Source organism: Amphibalanus amphitrite, unplaced genomic scaffold (assembly GCF_019059575.1).
Source record: "Amphibalanus amphitrite isolate SeventyFive unplaced genomic scaffold, NRLGWU_Aamphi_draft 000187F_arrow, whole genome shotgun sequence".
In the NCBI taxonomy this organism is placed as follows: domain Eukaryota; kingdom Metazoa; phylum Arthropoda; class Thecostraca; order Balanomorpha; family Balanidae; genus Amphibalanus; species Amphibalanus amphitrite.
In genome coordinates this window covers 210,080-227,594 of record NW_024881682.1, presented here as the reverse complement: position 1 = coordinate 227,594, position 17,515 = coordinate 210,080, and the positions used below count along the sequence as shown (strand labels likewise).

Here is a 17,515-nt window from a genome sequence, read left to right as displayed (position 1 = left end):
CGTCAGTACAACAGCCGCGCACTGACCAGTGCAGTAACCGTTGTACGTGTCAGACAACAAAGGTACAGGTAACTGTGTACCGATCGGCAGGAACTTGCACAATGTTCATTGACCTCATATGGAGGTGAGCATACGCTTTACGCAATGCCGTAACTTTTATTCTTATGGTCAGTACAAAAGTAGTATCCATGTTTTAGTATAATCCTTTTTGTTTAGTGACACTCAGCTACCATAGTTGGCGGCATATGTCAATATATGACAACAAATGACCTACCTGGCAGTGAAAATGCTTGCCAGGTGTCAGGCACCTGCTGGAACCTGGCAGCAGTGCATGGTTGCCTACTTCTTAGATAGGAAATCAAAGGAACCACGCCCTTCGGTCCTGAGTCTGTCTTCATGGCGAGCCCGTTTAGCGAGCTTCCTCTGAAGATGACGATATAGTTTTCCACTCCACATTCAATCTCTTACTACTGGGATGAACGGAGGAGATCTGAATCGCAAACAAATTGTGAATCGTTCTCCAATATGAATGAAAAATGCTGGCTGGCTGCTAATGCAAGTATTCATCCATGCCCAGCTAACACATAGACCCACAAGACATAAATAAGCCCGTCCACAACCCCTGTTGGAATATCGAAATTGTGCAAGAGACCACTGAATCCTCCTGTCCCTAACATCAAGTCTCAATTTTTGGTTTCACGAGTATAAATGCTCGCACGGATGATCGTTCCTTGAAATCAACAAGCTTGTCATCGATAGCATGTCATTCCTAACGTGGTTTTAGAAGATATGGTCTGCCAGTGTCCTGCAGATCAAATGGTTCACTATTGTCATCGTCAAACAGTTGCAAAACCATATTCCTACGAGCGTTAGAAAAGTCGAGATGTATGAGGCATAAGGCCACTCATAGAGAGCTAGATGTTAGAAGATTGACAAGGATGAGAGGCGGCATAAGCGTACCAATATCATGATATTTTAAGTCTGGAGCGGAATAGTCTGGAGCATCTGGCGCAAGAGGTGCGAACTTCACAAATTTATGCATCTTGTACCATCGTCATTTGCAATGACTCACAGGCCATTGCAATGCTTATCACCGGAGAAAACTATGGTATTGGCACACCGTATGTTGCAGCGGCGAAAAATTCATAGAAAATATTGGAGTGCTATGCCCACTGTATCATATCTAGTATCCCCAAAAATAGGGGTCCATATATTTGACCCTGAAATAGCTGCGATGTTTTGCAACATACTATGATATATGTTGAACATTTGTCTCACAGTATACCAAGTTTCTTTCCAAATAACTAATTTTTTGTTTTCTAAATGCTTAAATTTACACTTGCATCTCAAATTGACTTTCAGCAAAGGACAAACTGACCCTCTTCAAAATCACCTGGTGGGAAACTGAGATATCATTACTTAAAAATTTTGCCACCAGGTGGTTGCCAAGACGTACCACTTCTGATACTGCAGGGTTTTCAACAATTTTCACCTCTATGATTAGCAGGCGAATTTTCTGCAAATTGACTTACAGATATGATACCGGGGGCACTAGAGGGTTAATAACCAATGTATGAGGTGCTGTTCCCATCTTCGGTCGCCGGACTCCAATTGGACGTGGGCTAACATTAGATGTAATAAGTGCGTTCCGTTCGCGACTCTCCCGAAATAGTATTAGATGGTCTGATCCCAGCCGCTGTGCAGAAAATTTAACCAGCTGTGATGTTTCTACTGAAAATCTTGCACTGTAGTGCGCTAACGACCACCAGGCTTGTCTTCTGGTGCTTGCTTCAGCGTTTCAAATGGCGTCGCTATGGTGGGCTGGTGCGGAAATTTTACGCAGAAGCACGGTTGTGTAACGTGTTGTTCGCGCCTCCAAATTGGTGCGGCTCGAGAAGCGTTGCAACATCGCATTAGGGTTCACGGATGGAACGTGCCTGTGCGAGCAGACGATCTCGCAGGATCGCGCGGAGCCTTGTTATTCGACTCACTGGTGCGCACGTCTTCGCTGTCGTTTGATTCCTTTCAGAGAAAGACGCAATAATGTTACACTTTCGGATCACGTCCCATTCATTATCGTTGACGTGTGTGTTGCCTTTGACGAGGCTGGAAGTGCGTTGTCTTCTGGTCGGCTTGTTATGACATCGTCTTGCTGTCTGACTGTGTCGCCGAACTATTCGCCCGTATATCTGCGTGTCTCATTCACTGGCGATATGTCTGTCAGTAGGTATGTGTATAAGGGTGTTTATGTCCCTGGTCTTTGTAAATGTTTATGGTACTCCGCATGCCTCAACTAACTCCGGTGACCTGCCAGTCATCCGTGGCATAATTGGTATCTTCTTTCCGTTAGTTCTCCTCGATCGGTGTGCCACTGATCCTTAGTTGGTTCGTCCCTGATCCGTCATTCGGCTGTCGCTGTTCCGTGACTGATCCATTAGTCCTCGAAGCTTGACCACTGTTCCGTCAACGACCGCGTTCGGTCCATCGCCGGTCCATCGCTGCCCATCGCTGCCCATCGCCGGCCCATCGCCGGTCGCTGTTGGTCGCGGTCGGTTGGGCGGATGCCGCACTGTCGTAACGCCGCCCATCAGTGTTACACCGGCGGCGGCCGCTCCCACGCGTCCCAGCCCGCCTGACTGGCTCCATTTCCTCCGCAGAGTAACGGCCACACCGAGAGTCCGTGCGGCAGCCAGGTGGTCATCCACATGAAGCCCGACGACCAGGGCCGCTACGGCTTCAACGTCAAGGGCGGCGCCGAGAGCAGCACGCCCGTCACCGTGTCCAAGGTGGCTCCGAACGCTCCGGCAGACCGCACCACGCCGCGTCTCAGCGAGGGTGACCAGGTGAGAAAGGCAGTCGCATGGTGGTGTGTCGAGACTGGGATGGTTAGCTATGGAAGGTAAATGCTGAGGGTGTGTGTGGCGTGTTGAGGGGGAGGGGTCAGAAGACGGTGGCAGATAGTAGGTGTGGCAGAGAATGAATAGCGTGATGAGGTGAATGTTTTGGGTAGGTTTTTATTGTTTATTTTCTTTTAGTCTGTGTATGGGCGGAATTTTGATGAATTGGTTGAGACGTGGGATGTGTCGGTTGCGTGATTTCATCAGGCCGTGATTGCGTGTTCGGCTCGGGTGAAGCTGGGAGCTGCCGCGGCTTGGTGGGTGGATGCCTTGTGTCTCGAGAACTGGGGCAGTGTACGGGCGCCCCGGGGAACATTAGAGAGTATGAGTGAGAAAAGCATATGCTTGGCCGGTGAGTCTGAGAGAATTTCTTTCACCGTAGAACTAACATCTGAAGATATATTGGACGTCTGCCAGGGTATGAGCCAACAAGATTTATTTGTTGAAAACCCGGATGGCAGGAATATCTCCAGGATTGGTCTCATATCGCTGCTGTCTGCGCTCAATGAACGCAGTGTACCGAAGCGGCTCAGTTGTGTATCTGTTGACTCGGACCGGTGGTCGGTGAGGCCTCTGATGTGATTGGGACGTACTGGGTACGCCCAGGGTCCGCTGGCGACGCCAACCCATCATTTAGCAGGCACAAAGCGTACCATTCGCGGTGAAAATTCTGCCCGCCGGTCCGACCCTCCCACGCGGAGCTATACTCGGCCGGCCGGTCACAGCCGTGCCTTGGATACTGCAACGTCTCACACCGCTGGCATCCTAAAGTTGATTCGACAGGGGGAACCTCGCAACCCACATCTTCCCGATGGCAGGCGCATGCTGAGCATGGCTCGGTATTGCACATACCCGTCTCGTGGAATCCAGCATGACCTTCACGGGTCGCCCCACTGTCGCCCAAGTGAGTTGCCAGTTCTGGCATCTGCCGACCGGCGATCGACGCTCCATTGTTGTTACGGACTGGCTTACATAACCCCAGCATTGTGCTGGTGCGTCCTGTCCAGCGACCCCCTATCCCTGTCAGTCTCAGACAAACTCCGAGCGCTATAACTCTGTCCATAAATGTCGGCGGCAGAGGCAGAGACGGTGCAGCGCGGCGTATCTGAGGCAGCGGACCACTCGCGTGTGAGGACAGCGAACCGTCTGCGCGGCGTAGCTGTGACGGTGCAGCGTCCGGCCGCATCAGTCCGATCAAACGCACTGAACGCTTAGCCGGCCGGCTGGTCCATCAGCTATGATGCAGCTGTCCGTCCGCGCTTGTCTGAGACAGCGATCCACCCTCGTGTCTATGTCGGCGACCCATCCACGCGTGTCTGCGTCGCCCGGTCTGACCGGTCGGCTCGGTCCCACGGCTAATGGCAGCTCAGCGGACCGGCTCAGATCATCAGCGCGTCAGTGGCACGTGTCAGGCCGGACGGCCGGCGCACTGTGGGGTTTTTATCGATCCTAGCACGAATTTATTTATATCGCATCCTCCGCTACCTTAACTAATTTTATTTCACCTTCAAATGGTTAGGCTAAGGGTGTATGATCCCTGACAACATGGTTGGCTCTCCTGCTTGACCCCATCCCTCCCCCGCCCCCTCCCCACGGACTTAGCACTGAAGCGTTTTCGGCTAGCAATGCATCGTGGGCGTGGAAGCGTTAAAAAAGTAGAACGAAACTACAATCGTTTTAGAAGTAGATATTTGTTCATGTCTAGCCCAATCACCAAAAGGCATTTCGGGCACTTTGTTAGTCCTTGCACTTAAAGGGGGAGGGGGTCGCACAGACTTCTGTCCTCGACTTTTCGCATACTAACTCAAGCAAAACGTGGCGGATCACGACGAAACTTTCTATACCTTCGATTCGATCAATGTTACTCACACACTTAAAATTTCATGACCTTGACCTTAATAAAAATTTGACCTGTGACCTGTTTCACCAGACCATGTCAGGCTGGTATCGATTTGGCGCTTATCAGCGCACATTATCGGCGCGTTTTCAGTCTTGTTGTGATTGTTAACTCTCAAAGGTATGAAATGCTGTTTGTTCTTTGCATTTTAAGGTCACGTTAAGGTCAAATCAAGGTCATTTACCTTAGATGACCTTAGTTGACTTTTTCAAGGTATACGATTTTTCCAGATAAGTGCTTGGAGATTATTTCGAACTTAACACCCATTTGAAGATTTAAGTAGTTTTGGTGCCTGACGGAACATGCTACGAAGCCGTCAAAGGTAATCGACGCCTACCTTCTATGGATAGCCGGCAAGACACCTACTGGTCGGGCCTGACCTGACCCGGCCTAGCATAAAAACATCATCCTTGATCAAAACTAGCTTGAAATTCGTGATTAGCACCCCAAAAACCTCCAATCTCACTTTACAAAGTTACAGCATTTTTCGATTTACCTACATATGTATATCAAAGCTCTGTACTGAAGTTCAATAAGGTGAACATTGGCGGCGGTAGCCAATAAAATGGACGCAGCGTTGCAAGGGTGTTGTTGTTTTGTTCAAAAAGAACATTTGGCGATAGAAAAATAATGTCAACATGGTATCACCACTTCCTCCATCCTCCCAACTCCTACACTGACCGGAAACCCCCAGGCGGTGTGCTGCGGTCGGGTAACTCGCCGCGGCGCGGCCCGGCGGGGCGTACGAAACCACGCGGCACCGTCTGCTTTGACGTCTCATAGTGACTGGTTTAGGCAAATTTCGGCAAAAAATGAGAGCTGCCCCCGATGCAGAAATTATTGGAGAACATTTTGATATACATTTCCACGCGTAACACCGCGTATCAAACTTTGTAAGGGAATAGTTTGCTTGTCAACTCTCTGAATCAAGAAGCATTTTAACATTTTTAGCATTTTGGTCAAAAATTATACATTTGGATGAATTTTGGAAATTTTCGTGCATACCATCAACTTCCTTATAAGTCAAAGATAATGAAAACATGTCGCAACTATAACCTGCTGTTCAGGGAAACGAGTGAGAGGGCGTTTTATTGTAGTGTGCTTTTTCGCTGTATGCAGGTAGCACGACGCTGGTCAGGACGAAGCTACACTTTGAGAGGTTTTTTGAGGCATAAACAATCATTTTACAGACGATTTAAGGTGTGATTCGGATGCGCTGGACAATTCTACGTGGAATGAATAACAAAAAAGTGGAAATCGAAATACTTTAACTTGCCACTTAATGCGTGCTAGGATGGCATAAGTCCCCACGGTGCGGCGGCACCCGGCGACCCGTGTCGGGCCGGGGCACGGTCCGGCGGAGTCCCTCCGACCCGGCCGCGGCTCAGCTGTGGTGACATGAAATAGAGCGGGGAAGCATTGTTTGGTAGCTCAGTGGTGAAGCACTGAGTTAGGATGGGCCTTGCTAGCAAGGGTAGTGTTTATAGCGGTAAGCTCGAACTGGGGCTTCGAAGATCATCGTCGTTTAGGTGATTGTTTTGATTACGGGCAACTTAGTCCATAGTCTGACCTGACCTGATTATGCTGGACTCACTTAGTCACAATACCGATTTAGGGGTTAGCTTTAAGTACATTATACATTGACACAATATCCGGTGTTGGGTGAGTCAGTGAGTCGATAAGCCGCGTGAGTCAATGACTCAGTGAGCTGGTTGAGCCGCGCTGGGTAGTACACCATCAGCTCTCCGAATCGGCCAGCCTCCCCGGTTCCCGCAGCAGCTCGGCTCTATTTTGGTGTCGACGGCGACGGACGGCGGCGGGATCGCTGCTTCCGGCGGCCGCGCGCCATGATCGTCTGCTGCGGCCATCATGGCGCTCGCGCGGTGCTGGTTGTGTCATTGGACGTGAGACTTCGTACCTCTCACACAAGGGATGTTATGGTTGTGATATTCTTGCAATTCCTTTTGAGCCTAGCTTTGGTGCTAATAAGTTGCAGCCAGTTTGTTGTGGTCTTGCTTTAAATTAAATGGTAAAGTTAATGTGGATTAATTCACTGTGTCATGGAGATATCATTATCATTTTCAGTAATGCTCACAACAAGCTCATCTTTAAATGACCGTGCAGCTGCGTCTTGCCTCCGTGCTATGTGCCGCCTGCCGGCGCTGGGCGGGCCATGGGTGTCTCCCAGCTTCCGACCCACGTTCCGCCGTGCTCTGCGGGACGCAACCGGCTGCCGTGGGCCCCAGATGGCCCGGCCCAGAGCCGCGCCTACCGGGGGCGCGCGAAGATGGATGACGCCGTGGTGTGCGGTGGGATGGGTGCGGAGGATGGGTGTGATGGGTGACGATGATGGGAGTGAGGGAGGACGTGGGATGGGCTTGGTGGGATGACATTAGATAGGTATTGTAGCGGAGGCAGTGAAGGGCGTGTCTCTTCGCATGGTCCAGAGGTCAGCGTACTGAAATGAGGCGTCACGTCAGCTGCGAGCTAGCCAGGGACAGCATGTCTGTTGGGGCGTCCTCACGGAGAGGAGGCAGAGCAAGACCAATCGTGTAGGGCCGTGACGACCGGACCCATCGGCACAGTACGGCCGGGTTAGGCATAGTTAACGCCTGTTCTTTACTGGAATGTGACGTTCAGAGTCGTCCTGTGCCGCGTCGAGAAACGGTCCATCACGGAGAACTTAGTGGTGAATGTCCGGATTGCAGTCGGCTCCTTCCGTGGAAGGCTCTCGGTACACGTGAGTGAGCGTCACGTTCATGGCCCGTGCACAACCAGACTGGGTCACGTGCTGACACCCCCTCCCTTTGAAGTATTTCCTGTCTGAGGTCACATGCTATGTTAGCCCGCGGCTTCAGCGGATGTTGGAATTTTCCTAACAACTTAGCAATCAAAGCTCATGAGTGAATGCTTCATATTTACGTGAAATTCGTATGTGAGACTAAAGCCCTAGGAAATCAAATCTTTATATTTGGTTTATCATAATCCGAGCTCTGAAATCTGTTTCCGTGAATATATCGGTTCGATACTTGGTGACTCATTTCCGTGCGTCTCTGACGATGTCGACGGGTTCCCGGGGTCCCCGATACAGCTCGTCGGCAGGACGTTTGATCGACACGGGAAGTGTGTACGTAGGGGGAGGGGGAGAAGGGTGAGTGACGGCCCACCTGTGGCGCAGCAATGAGTCAGAGTATCGCAGGTGTGCCGTCTGCGGCTGTGAGGTGAAGGTCTCCGCGTTATAGCACCGTAGTATCGCGAGCAACTGCCGCTGACCTAGAGGTCACGAGTCTGTATCCCAGCTGCAGCTAGCAGCAGTCGACCTCCAAACAAACCGTCTCTTCGACGAATCGCACCGTGGGGACCGGCTTTAAAGAAACATAAATGAAAAATCAGGATGACGTGGGACGGAAAGTGTTTGAGGCAAACGTTGCAACATTTCGTTAGCCTTAATATTGCTTCATTTTGGTGTTCCCGCTCGACGTTTTATATTTTTCGTGGGTTTGTAATATGCCTTTTTTACTACTGAAGCTTTTCCGGGACGGAATGTTGCCACCATTAAGGGTTTTGTTCTGTTCATCCTGTCTCCTGTCGCCACATTCTTGTAAACTATGTTTCTTCACCCCCGTCTTCCGGTCATTTCCTGTCTCCTCCCACTGGGTCTCTTCATCTCCCTGTCCTCTCCTCACCCTCTCTTGTCTGTCGCTCCGTCTCCGACAGGCTCCTCAGACCCAAGGCCGCGACCCAGACACCCCTCACCTGACCCATATTGTCGCCCGGGGCTGCGGAAATGACCGCCGACCCCCCGGCGCGCTGCCGCCGTCTCCGACCCTGGCCGGCCGGCCGGCGCCGCGCTAAATCTGAGCCGTTTCCGGACTGGCTGCCGACAGCGGAAACTGGAACAAAGCTGCTGCCCCGCCCGGGCCTTTGAGAGCTGGTCGGAGCCGCCGGCAGATGACAGGCCGCGTATGGAACAGCCTTGTCAGCGGAGTGCTCTTGCAGAGTTCCCAGAGTGCTCCCGGAGAGTTCCCGGAGTGCTCGGAGGGTCGTCGAGTGTGCCCCGGGGCCGGATTTGCATCCAGGGATCAGAGGTTTTCCCGGGTGTATTTACAGAGTTCATCGGGCACGATCTGAGTTCATAAGTACGCCCCGGGTTCGAAGGGATTTGTGGGTCAGAGAGTGCGTGCTGCTCGGCGCGCTCTAAAATTAATATATTACAGCTTCAGGTCATTAGCGTTATTTGTGAACCCACTGAAGCGTCACTAGATTTTCAGCCAGTCCGCTCGAATTTGCGGTTATCTACGTTATTGTAATCAGCACCAACCGCCTGTCGTTTTACCTATATCACTCCCTCCTCTGGATGATACCGGCTGTGGTACGTCTCTGTTTGTCTGTGTTGCATCGCACCAAGCGTAGTCGACCTTTGTCGTGCAGCAGGGTCACGGCCCGTCGTCAGTGGTCTGCTGGATCGATGCCACCATTTATCCTGAAGCCGAGCTGGGGTGTTTATCCAGCCGGCAGTGGCGCTGGGAGCCGTCTAACCGCAGCTCCCCGGCGACATGGTGTCAGCGACACCCCTTGACCGAGGTAACGAGCAGGCGCCGCTCTGAAAGGCCTCAAAGACGACGGGGGCGGCCGAGCTCTGGCGCCGGCGTTTCCAGTGCGGGTCGTTGCGCCGCGCCGCCGCTCACTCCTCTGCCGAAGCCGGTTCGGAGCTGTTACTAGGGTGGTGTCAGTCTGGGAGCCATAAGAACGGGAAGTCGCTCGGTAGCGTTTTGTTGTGGGCACCACAGCGGCAGCGCTGGGACGCCGGATCGTGGGCAGTGGTCGAACGGACGACCGGCGAATTCGTGGCATTTTGTTTGGGCGTTGTCATGGCGACGATAAGAGGCCAGTGTCGGGTTGCAACGCCGTTACATCAGCTCACATCAGCTTGGTCGTTTTTGACGGAATTAGGAAGTATGTGACTCGGCGACTCTGAGCTACATGTGTACTGGGTAGCTGTGGCAACGAAACGCCCATGTATGTACTTTGAGATATCCCAGGTTTTATCCGTCTGTGAACTGTGAAGTGGTCCAGTCGACTATCGATGTACCGCCGCTAGCTCGGTTCGTCGTTCACGGTCACACCGTTATGCTGACCGGTAGCGGCCCGGTGCGGTATTTAAATTCGCCATCTGTCTGGTCATGGGCCGTCTCCGGCGGCTACCCATCTGTGCCGCTCCGCGCCGCGCCGCGGCTCTCTGCAGTGACGCAGCGCCGGCCGACTATCGTGGCCGCATCTCGCCGCCCCCGCCCCCGCCCCCGCCCCCGCCCGCTCCCGCTGCGTGCTCCATGGGCGGCTTGCAGGTCATGTCGTCGTGCACGGTACCGCCTATGTTAGGCAGCAGCACGCGCTACGTCGCACAGAGCGGGGGAGGCGACTTGGGCGTGCTCTGGTCCTCTGAAGGACACTGGCAATGGTGCACCCCGGCGTGTGCCTCCTGTGTACCCGGGGATGGAGAGCGGTGGCGGAGAGTTCATCGGGCTTGCCGTAGCGCCACTGGGCTCTGCCCAGACCCGATGGGTGGACCGACATGCCACCGCCTTTCTCAGACGGAGTTGGCCCGGTGCCGATCGCGGAGGTGGCTTTCACTGGGATCGGGCGAGGTTCAGTCAGTCAGTCGCCGCCCGCACCTGTTGCGTACCTGTCGACGGAGGCAACTGTGCAGTTTGCTGAACAACTCACCACACAATTCATTGGAGAGTTTCCCAGTCGTGTCGTATCAGCGGCACAGACTTGTTTTGGAAAGCTTGCGTGACTGAGAAATGGTCTGTCGCTGAAAGTTCGCGTGATTGGAAGTATGTGCAGGTTTCCTATGGTTGTACGTCACTGTCATTCCTTTTGTCTCGCTGGCGTTTGTTCCTTTTGCGGTGGGGCTACTGCTAGTATTTTGTGTTTGTTTTCCGCCGTGTTGTATCCATCGGTTCCATTTTGTGACAGCAAATATATGATAAACAGCCTTCCTGCCGTCGGACGCCGGGCGCCACAGGGGGATGCTCGGTGCTCGCCCCCTCGTCTGGCCAAGTTTCCGATGGTGTGCACTGGAAACATCGGTGCACAGACGAGTCCGGTGCCGGCGGCGAAGGGCCCCGGGCGGCGGGGCAGAACTTTACTGACCGGACGCAGTAGGCGATGTTTAAACGGGCTGGGTTGGTGGCCCGAGGGCGCAGACGAGGGCCTAGATCGCGGGAAAAGTCAGCCTGCACCCACTGGGTACCCGCGAATGCAGCAGGATCGGTATGAAGTTTGTCCGACAGTAGGCCGCGTGTCTGACGTTAGTTACCGTTTTGTCCGACAGGTGGTGCTCATCAATGGCGTGGATGTATCGGGTCTGAGCCACGATGAGGTGGTCAGCTTCATCCGTTCGTCCCGGGAGCGGCACAGTGAGCTGGTGCTCACCGTACGGCCCAGCGGTGAGTGTGTGAGAGGGGGAGACAGGGGGTCCGGGAGACAGAGGGAGAGGGGTCCGTGAGAGAGAGGGAGAGTGGCATAAAGTAGGAGGAGGGGAGGCTGCTGAGGGATGGAGGATGGAGGATGATCCGATGGGTAGCGTGGGGTTTGAACTAAGATCTTGGGGATTAGTAAGATTAATGCGGTTGAAATCGATTGTCGTTGTAGCATATCTTCATGTCTGACTCATATTAACGAATGACTCATTAACGCAGCTGGCTGTTGTAAATTCATGGGATTGATTTTCTAGAGCTTAGGCGGACATCACATGTGTTCTTAATAAGGAACCAGTAGCGGTTCTTGGAAGTGTATTTGACCATTGCGTTGATAATGAACAGGAATTAATAGGGAGAAACCCTCCACGCGTACCATTCCCGCTGCCTGCTCTGAACTGACGCCGATACACCGTGTCGTTTTTCAGTGAATTACGAGGGCAGCGGCGGGGACGGCGAGGAGCCTCTGGTCCAGTATGTGCCCGACACGCCGTATGTGTCGCTTAGCCTGCCCGATGGCGACCCGCTGGCACAGTCCATGCTGATGCTCTCTGAAGGTGAGACGAAATGTGGTGACTAAATGCGAACCTTGCTTGGGGTTTAGGGGTGACTGAACGTGTTGTCAACCTTACGACAAATTAAATGTGGTTGGCTGTTTTTTTTTTGTGTAGTCTTGCGATTTTGGTAAGGTGGTAGGCTGGCACACATAAAGACGCAGATGTATACTTTGAACAGGTCTAGAACCAGATAGGCCACATTTCACCCCTAAAGAACTGGCCTCTACTGGAACTAAAACTGTGTCATTTAGAGCACTTCGCCTTCGGACCACTCACCACCATTAGCCTCCCCAACCCTTCCGTCCCGTCTTATCCCATGGACCCGCCACTAGGAGCTGTTGCGTCTGCACCGTACCCCTTCCCATCCCCAGCCGGGGGCTCGAGATCCCGGGCTTCCGGAGCGCCTAATGGTTCAGCTCGCTATGGAGGCGACTGGCTATCGTCGGCTCGGCCTGGGTAGGTCGTTCCACCAACTGCCGTCAGTGCGGTACAGATCGCCACGGATCACATAGATCAAAGATCGTATGGTGATCGCCGAACTTCGTGTATCCGTGGCGATCGGACAATTGGCAATGGAAAATGCTGGGTGAATTCAGTGGTTTGGCTACACTAGTTTTAAGTCAGCGATTAAGTTTATGAGGAAAATATCCTCGCAATGTTTATCGCTGCATGATGATAAATTAATAACGAAACGTTAACACGGTTCGCGTGGGTTGGCGGCATTACGATCCCTTTACCCTACCCATTCAGTGTTATGCGTGAGTCAGAGTGTGTTCGTGGCACTACTCCGTACACGCCCCCACTCGGTCCATTCATGCGTACCGGCCATATGACTGGCTGCTGAACCGCCGGGCCGGTGGGCGCGTCAGCCAACCCGTCCGGCCCGCCCTGGCCTCCGCCAATCAGCGGCGTCGCACGCGCGCCGTGCTCGCCGCCGCGGCGATCGATGCGCGCCGGAAGCGTCGACGCCTGTCGGAAACTGCCCGCCGCCGCCGACTGACGCGCCACCAAATGGATTGGCTCGGTGACCTGCGCCGTGCACGGCCCGGCCGGCGCGATCAGCGGCCCGCTTAGGGTCGGCGGCACGCACCTGACAGCCGCGGAGCTGTGCTGGTGAGGTGACCCGCGGCCCCGCGGGTGGGCGGGCGAGTCGCTGCCCCCTGCGTGACCGACGTGGATCAGACATCAAACGGTGGCTGGCTGTCGCCGTCACGCCACCCCAGAAGGCGGGGGCCGGTCCGGCGGCGGGTCAGAGGGGAGGGCGGCGGCACAGCGCCGGGAACGGGCGGACAGATGGCGCGGGCGGTCTGGGAGGCGGCCCAGCAGCTGCGCAGCTGGAGCTGGAGGTCCTCCAGCCAGGAAGGCCTGTCTGGCTGCCGGCAGCTGTGAGCTCCGGGCCCGGCGGGGTCGCCGGGGAGGACGGGAGGGTCGCGGCGGTGCTTCTATGAACAGCCAATCCCGCTGCGCAGTTGGTGCCCAGCTGGGGCCGAGCCTCTGGTGTGCAGACAGCGCCATCTGCTTCGGCTCTGAGGAGTCCGGGGAGGGCGCCCGCGCGCTTACTGCCCTCACACCGAGTGGGCGTGTGAGCGGTGCGTAGGGACTCCCGCAGTGCTCCGCTCAGGCGGCCATGGGTCTATTTTAGGTCGGATCGCGACCCGCTGAGTGGCGCGCTCTCAGCTGAGATAGATGTGGAGAGAAACCTGCGTTGGCGGTGTAGTGGGGATCGTGGGACCGCGCTCGGCTCTTAGGGTCAGCTCAGCCGCTCTTGTCCGCCCAGATATGTTGTCGAGATAGCCTGAACGACCCTAAGAGGGTATTGTACTGGTTATTGCTACATCAGCGCTTACCATTGTAAGCACGCAAGCATTTTTCTAAGACATCACGAACAACATCATTCGGTGGAACTTCATGCGCGTGACCTTTTTAGAAATACGACGCGTTTGGTGTTTTTTTTTTCAATTTATTATTTTCGTCTCAGTCTTCATGTTCTCCATCCCCCTATCTAAAATACGATCTGCTTTAATTTCCTAGTCTTATCTTGGAACGCGTCTCTCATCAAACAATAAGACACCAGTATTGACGATGGGTCACTGGTTGCACAAGAATTGAATATGAAAGAACGCGTTTGTCATCCATTCATTTGCCTAGCGGAATGGACTGAAAACTTAAAACACAACCAGCTACCGTTCCGGCCATTGCCATCTAACCCACGTCCCTGACTCCTGAGCGTTGTCATATGACGGTTTGGTGGCCTATCAGTCCTTCCCCGAACTCCATTCACCTGATGATGACGTCACTGGACCAGTTCAGACGCCGGCGCCGCCCCGAGCGACCGCCCAGAGTTCTGTTCAGACAAGTTACCGCCATTCAGTCGTGTTTGCCGCTGGAGCGCCGTGAATCATTGATGTGGGAATGTTTGAGAACTGTGTGGGCAAGCTTGAACTGGGCTGGCTGATAGCAGGTCGGCGGCGGAGGCAGCTTATGTAACAGTCTGGTATGTGGGGTGACTGACTGACTGATTCTGCATCAATGGACTGCCGTTTATGGCTATACCGCTGGTGAAACTGTACGCTGAGTGAAACATGTGAGACAGTTCACGACTGTGAAGATTTCTGCATCCGTAGCGTTCCGCTGAAGGTAAAGCACATACTGGCATTGTGACGAGTGGCGACCTACCTGACTCAGCCAGCTCCATTGACACCTATATGACCTCAGCTGACGTCTTCTGACCCCTGTATTCCATCTTTTTGCAGCGCTGGCGGGCGGCGCGGCGCGGTCCGAGTTTGAGAAACTGCCGCGGCGGGCACCCGGCCTCTCCATGGACGACTGCCGGCTCCCGGGCAACCTGGCCAAAAACCGCTACCGGGACATCTCGCCATGTGAGTGGACGGCTCAGGGTAGCGGCTGAGTGGAGAAAGAGAGGGGCATGTCACACTGCTAGTGGATCTGGATGGGAATCGTCCAATAACAATGAGGAAGGGTTGTGTGTAATGAAGAACACGCAAAGTTGTGTAAAGAAGTGTGTAATGTAATGTGTGTAATGTAGAAGGGGAAGTCGTATCCGTCGTAAGAAAGGGGCAAGACCGACGTTCGAGGTCGTTATGCGTCGTTTACATGGCCATTTTGCGCTCTTTGTATGGTTTGAAGTGGGAGGTTCTGTTTTAGTTCTATTGACGTCAATGCATTTTTGCGAACGATTATCTCGCTGAATCATTTATAGCCCCTATTAGGATCGTTGTAATAGTCTGTGGGTGGCGCTGGGTCCGTTTGTGGCAGTTCCGTGCCCGATGTGCGCTGCCCACTGACGGGGGCGGCACTGACGCTGCTCTAGCACACACTGACGTCTCTCTCTCTCCGCCGTCAGATGATGCCACGCGGGTGCTCCTGACGTCGGCCGAGTCGGGCGACTACATCAACGCCAACTACGTCAACATGGAGGTGCCCGGCTCGGGCGTCGTCAACCGCTACATCGCCGCCCAGGGTGCGTGACTCGGAGCAGAGGGAGGGATGGGCAGAGGGCTTTGAGTATCCTTTGTCTCAGTAGTGCGGGCTATCCTGGGGCTCTCGGTAGTTACAATCGTCTCTGTAAGATGGCACTGGTGCAGTGAAGTTCGCGAACTGCGAATGCATCCTTTTTTGCGATTGGATCCACTCGTCATGTTGAGGATCACAAAAATATATATGCCTACTTATTCATCAAGCATTGTGTTTTGTGCCCTTTCCTCCCTCCCTTAAATTCAGTGCCAGGAGCGATGTCACTGTCCTCCTTTGACAAACCCGTCTCTCGGACTGTGTTATTCGCACCGCTAACCGCACCACCCGCTCCTCTGGCGCAGGTCCTCTGAAGCACACGACGGACGACTTCTGGTCGATGGTGTGGGAGCAGCAGTCGCCCCTGGTGGTGATGCTCACCACCCTGGTGGAGCAGGGCCGCGTCAAATGTCACCAGTACTGGCCCCCTCCCGGCGAGAGTCGCCTGCACGGCCACCTGCGCGTCAGCACGGCCAGCCAGCAGCTCACAGACAGCTTCGCCTTCCGAGAGATCACACTCGTCTGCGAGGAGGTGCGCGCCAGATAGGGCTGGAGGGGAGGGGAGATCGATAAATGGTTCGGGAGAGGCTGTTTTGGATGTTATTTAGAACTTTGTTCTTATTACGCTGATGAACGCTGATTGAATTTTGTCCAGTTTTATGTTTTTTTTCTGCCCATGGCGAAGCATTCGCCACAGGTTCCCGCCACCGCGTGCTATCTTCCTCTAACTCCCCCTCCCTCCCCTCCCACAGACGGGCGAGGAGCGTCACATCTCTCACATGCAGTACGTCTCGTGGCCGGACCACGGCGTGCCCGAACAGCCGGCCGACTTTGTCCAGTTCGTGCAGCGCGTGCGCGCGGCGCGCGCCGGCCTGGTCGAGCCGACCGTGGTCCACTGCTCGGCCGGCATCGGACGGACGGGCGTGCTCATACTGATGGAGACGGCCATGTGCCTGATCGAGGCCAACCAGCCCGTCTACCCGCTGGAGCTGGTGCGCACCATGCGGCGGCAGCGCGCCATGATGATCCAGACCCCTGTGAGTAGCGGGAGGGTTAGGGAGAGTTGGTGTGCTAGTGGGCTTTGAGTGGGCTATCGTTCTAGAGAATTAGTGAGAAGGAAAGATAGTGTGGAGGAGCTACGATTCATTTTATTCGCTTTTGCCATCTGGTGTTTCAGTTCATGGGTAGTTCTTCTAAGCTGGGTGCTGTTTTCGGCTATGGGATTGTTTCAGTTTCTTGAATGAATGATTAACCCTTCCTTAGTAGTTGAAATGATGCTCAGATGGTAGTTATAAAGATTGAACACCACCCATGTTGGTAATACCGTCGCACGCGAAACTTGTTGGTGCACCATTGTTCTGACAGCGCCCCACCCCGCTGTGTCCGCAGAGTCAGTACCAGTTTGTGTGCCAGGCGGTTCTACAGGTGTATCAGGAGGGCACGGTCCGACCTCTGCCCGAGTACACTCAGAGGTGAGCCCGACATACCGTCCAGACTCCCCTGCTGCTGCCGCTAGTCACGCTCCAAGTACAACTCGCCCGGCGACCGCAGGCTGCCAGTGACATCTACCGGCCGTCGGTGGCAGTCGCAGTGCCGGACTCTGACGCCGGATGGCGCTGTCGGCGGTCTGCCGGCGAGGCGCCGTGTCGACCGTACAGCGGGCGCCGGACCTCAGAGCGGGCCGTACTTTTGTACCGTGAGCTCGGCCGGCGCGTGTGCGTGGACCGGAGGCTGTGCGTATGTGTGCGAGGCGCGTGCTGGCCTGTGTGAGAATACGGCGGGCATGGCGCCGTCCGTGACCGGCGCGGACCGTCCGGCGCCACCGCGCCGGGCCCCACCGGCCTCTGATGCTGTAATGAGCTTTGGATTTGCTTTATGATCTCAGTTGATTTGAGGTCGGCCGTCTGTCGTGTCTCCCGGCTGCCGCCGCCGGCCCGCCGACTGGGACTTTACTCTCAAATGTGTGCATTGTTATTATTGGAGCCGTGTTGTGTGTACTTTGGTCCTCATTGCTGATTGCAGCGATTGAATTGTGAAATATCGTGATTGTCGGTGAGAAACGTTTACTCCTGAATCAAACCCAGAAGCTGACGGTTTCAGTTGTTCTAAGATCGGTTTTAATACAAAATGAGGACAGTGCTGTCACCGTTT

The 17,515-nt window shown here is 54.3% G+C and overlaps 1 protein-coding gene across 4 annotated transcripts in view; it reads left to right on the top strand.

Moving 5' to 3' along the window:
• LOC122384357 (tyrosine-protein phosphatase non-receptor type 4-like) overlaps window positions 1–17,515 on the top strand; it is a 79,468-nt gene extending 61,953 nt beyond the window's left edge. For all 4 annotated transcript variants that reach the window (XM_043371705.1, XM_043371707.1, XM_043371706.1 and 1 more), the window contains 8 exons: window positions 2,658–2,843; window positions 11,132–11,246; window positions 11,705–11,833; window positions 14,587–14,712; window positions 15,198–15,314; window positions 15,670–15,896; window positions 16,117–16,401; window positions 16,754–17,515. In XM_043371705.1, the coding sequence (XP_043227640.1) occupies window positions 2,658–2,843; window positions 11,132–11,246; window positions 11,705–11,833; window positions 14,587–14,712; window positions 15,198–15,314; window positions 15,670–15,896; window positions 16,117–16,401; window positions 16,754–16,840 (1,272 nt within the window). In that variant the 3' untranslated portion in view covers window positions 16,841–17,515. The remainder of the gene's footprint in view (window positions 1–2,657; window positions 2,844–11,131; window positions 11,247–11,704; window positions 11,834–14,586; window positions 14,713–15,197; window positions 15,315–15,669; window positions 15,897–16,116; window positions 16,402–16,753) is intronic.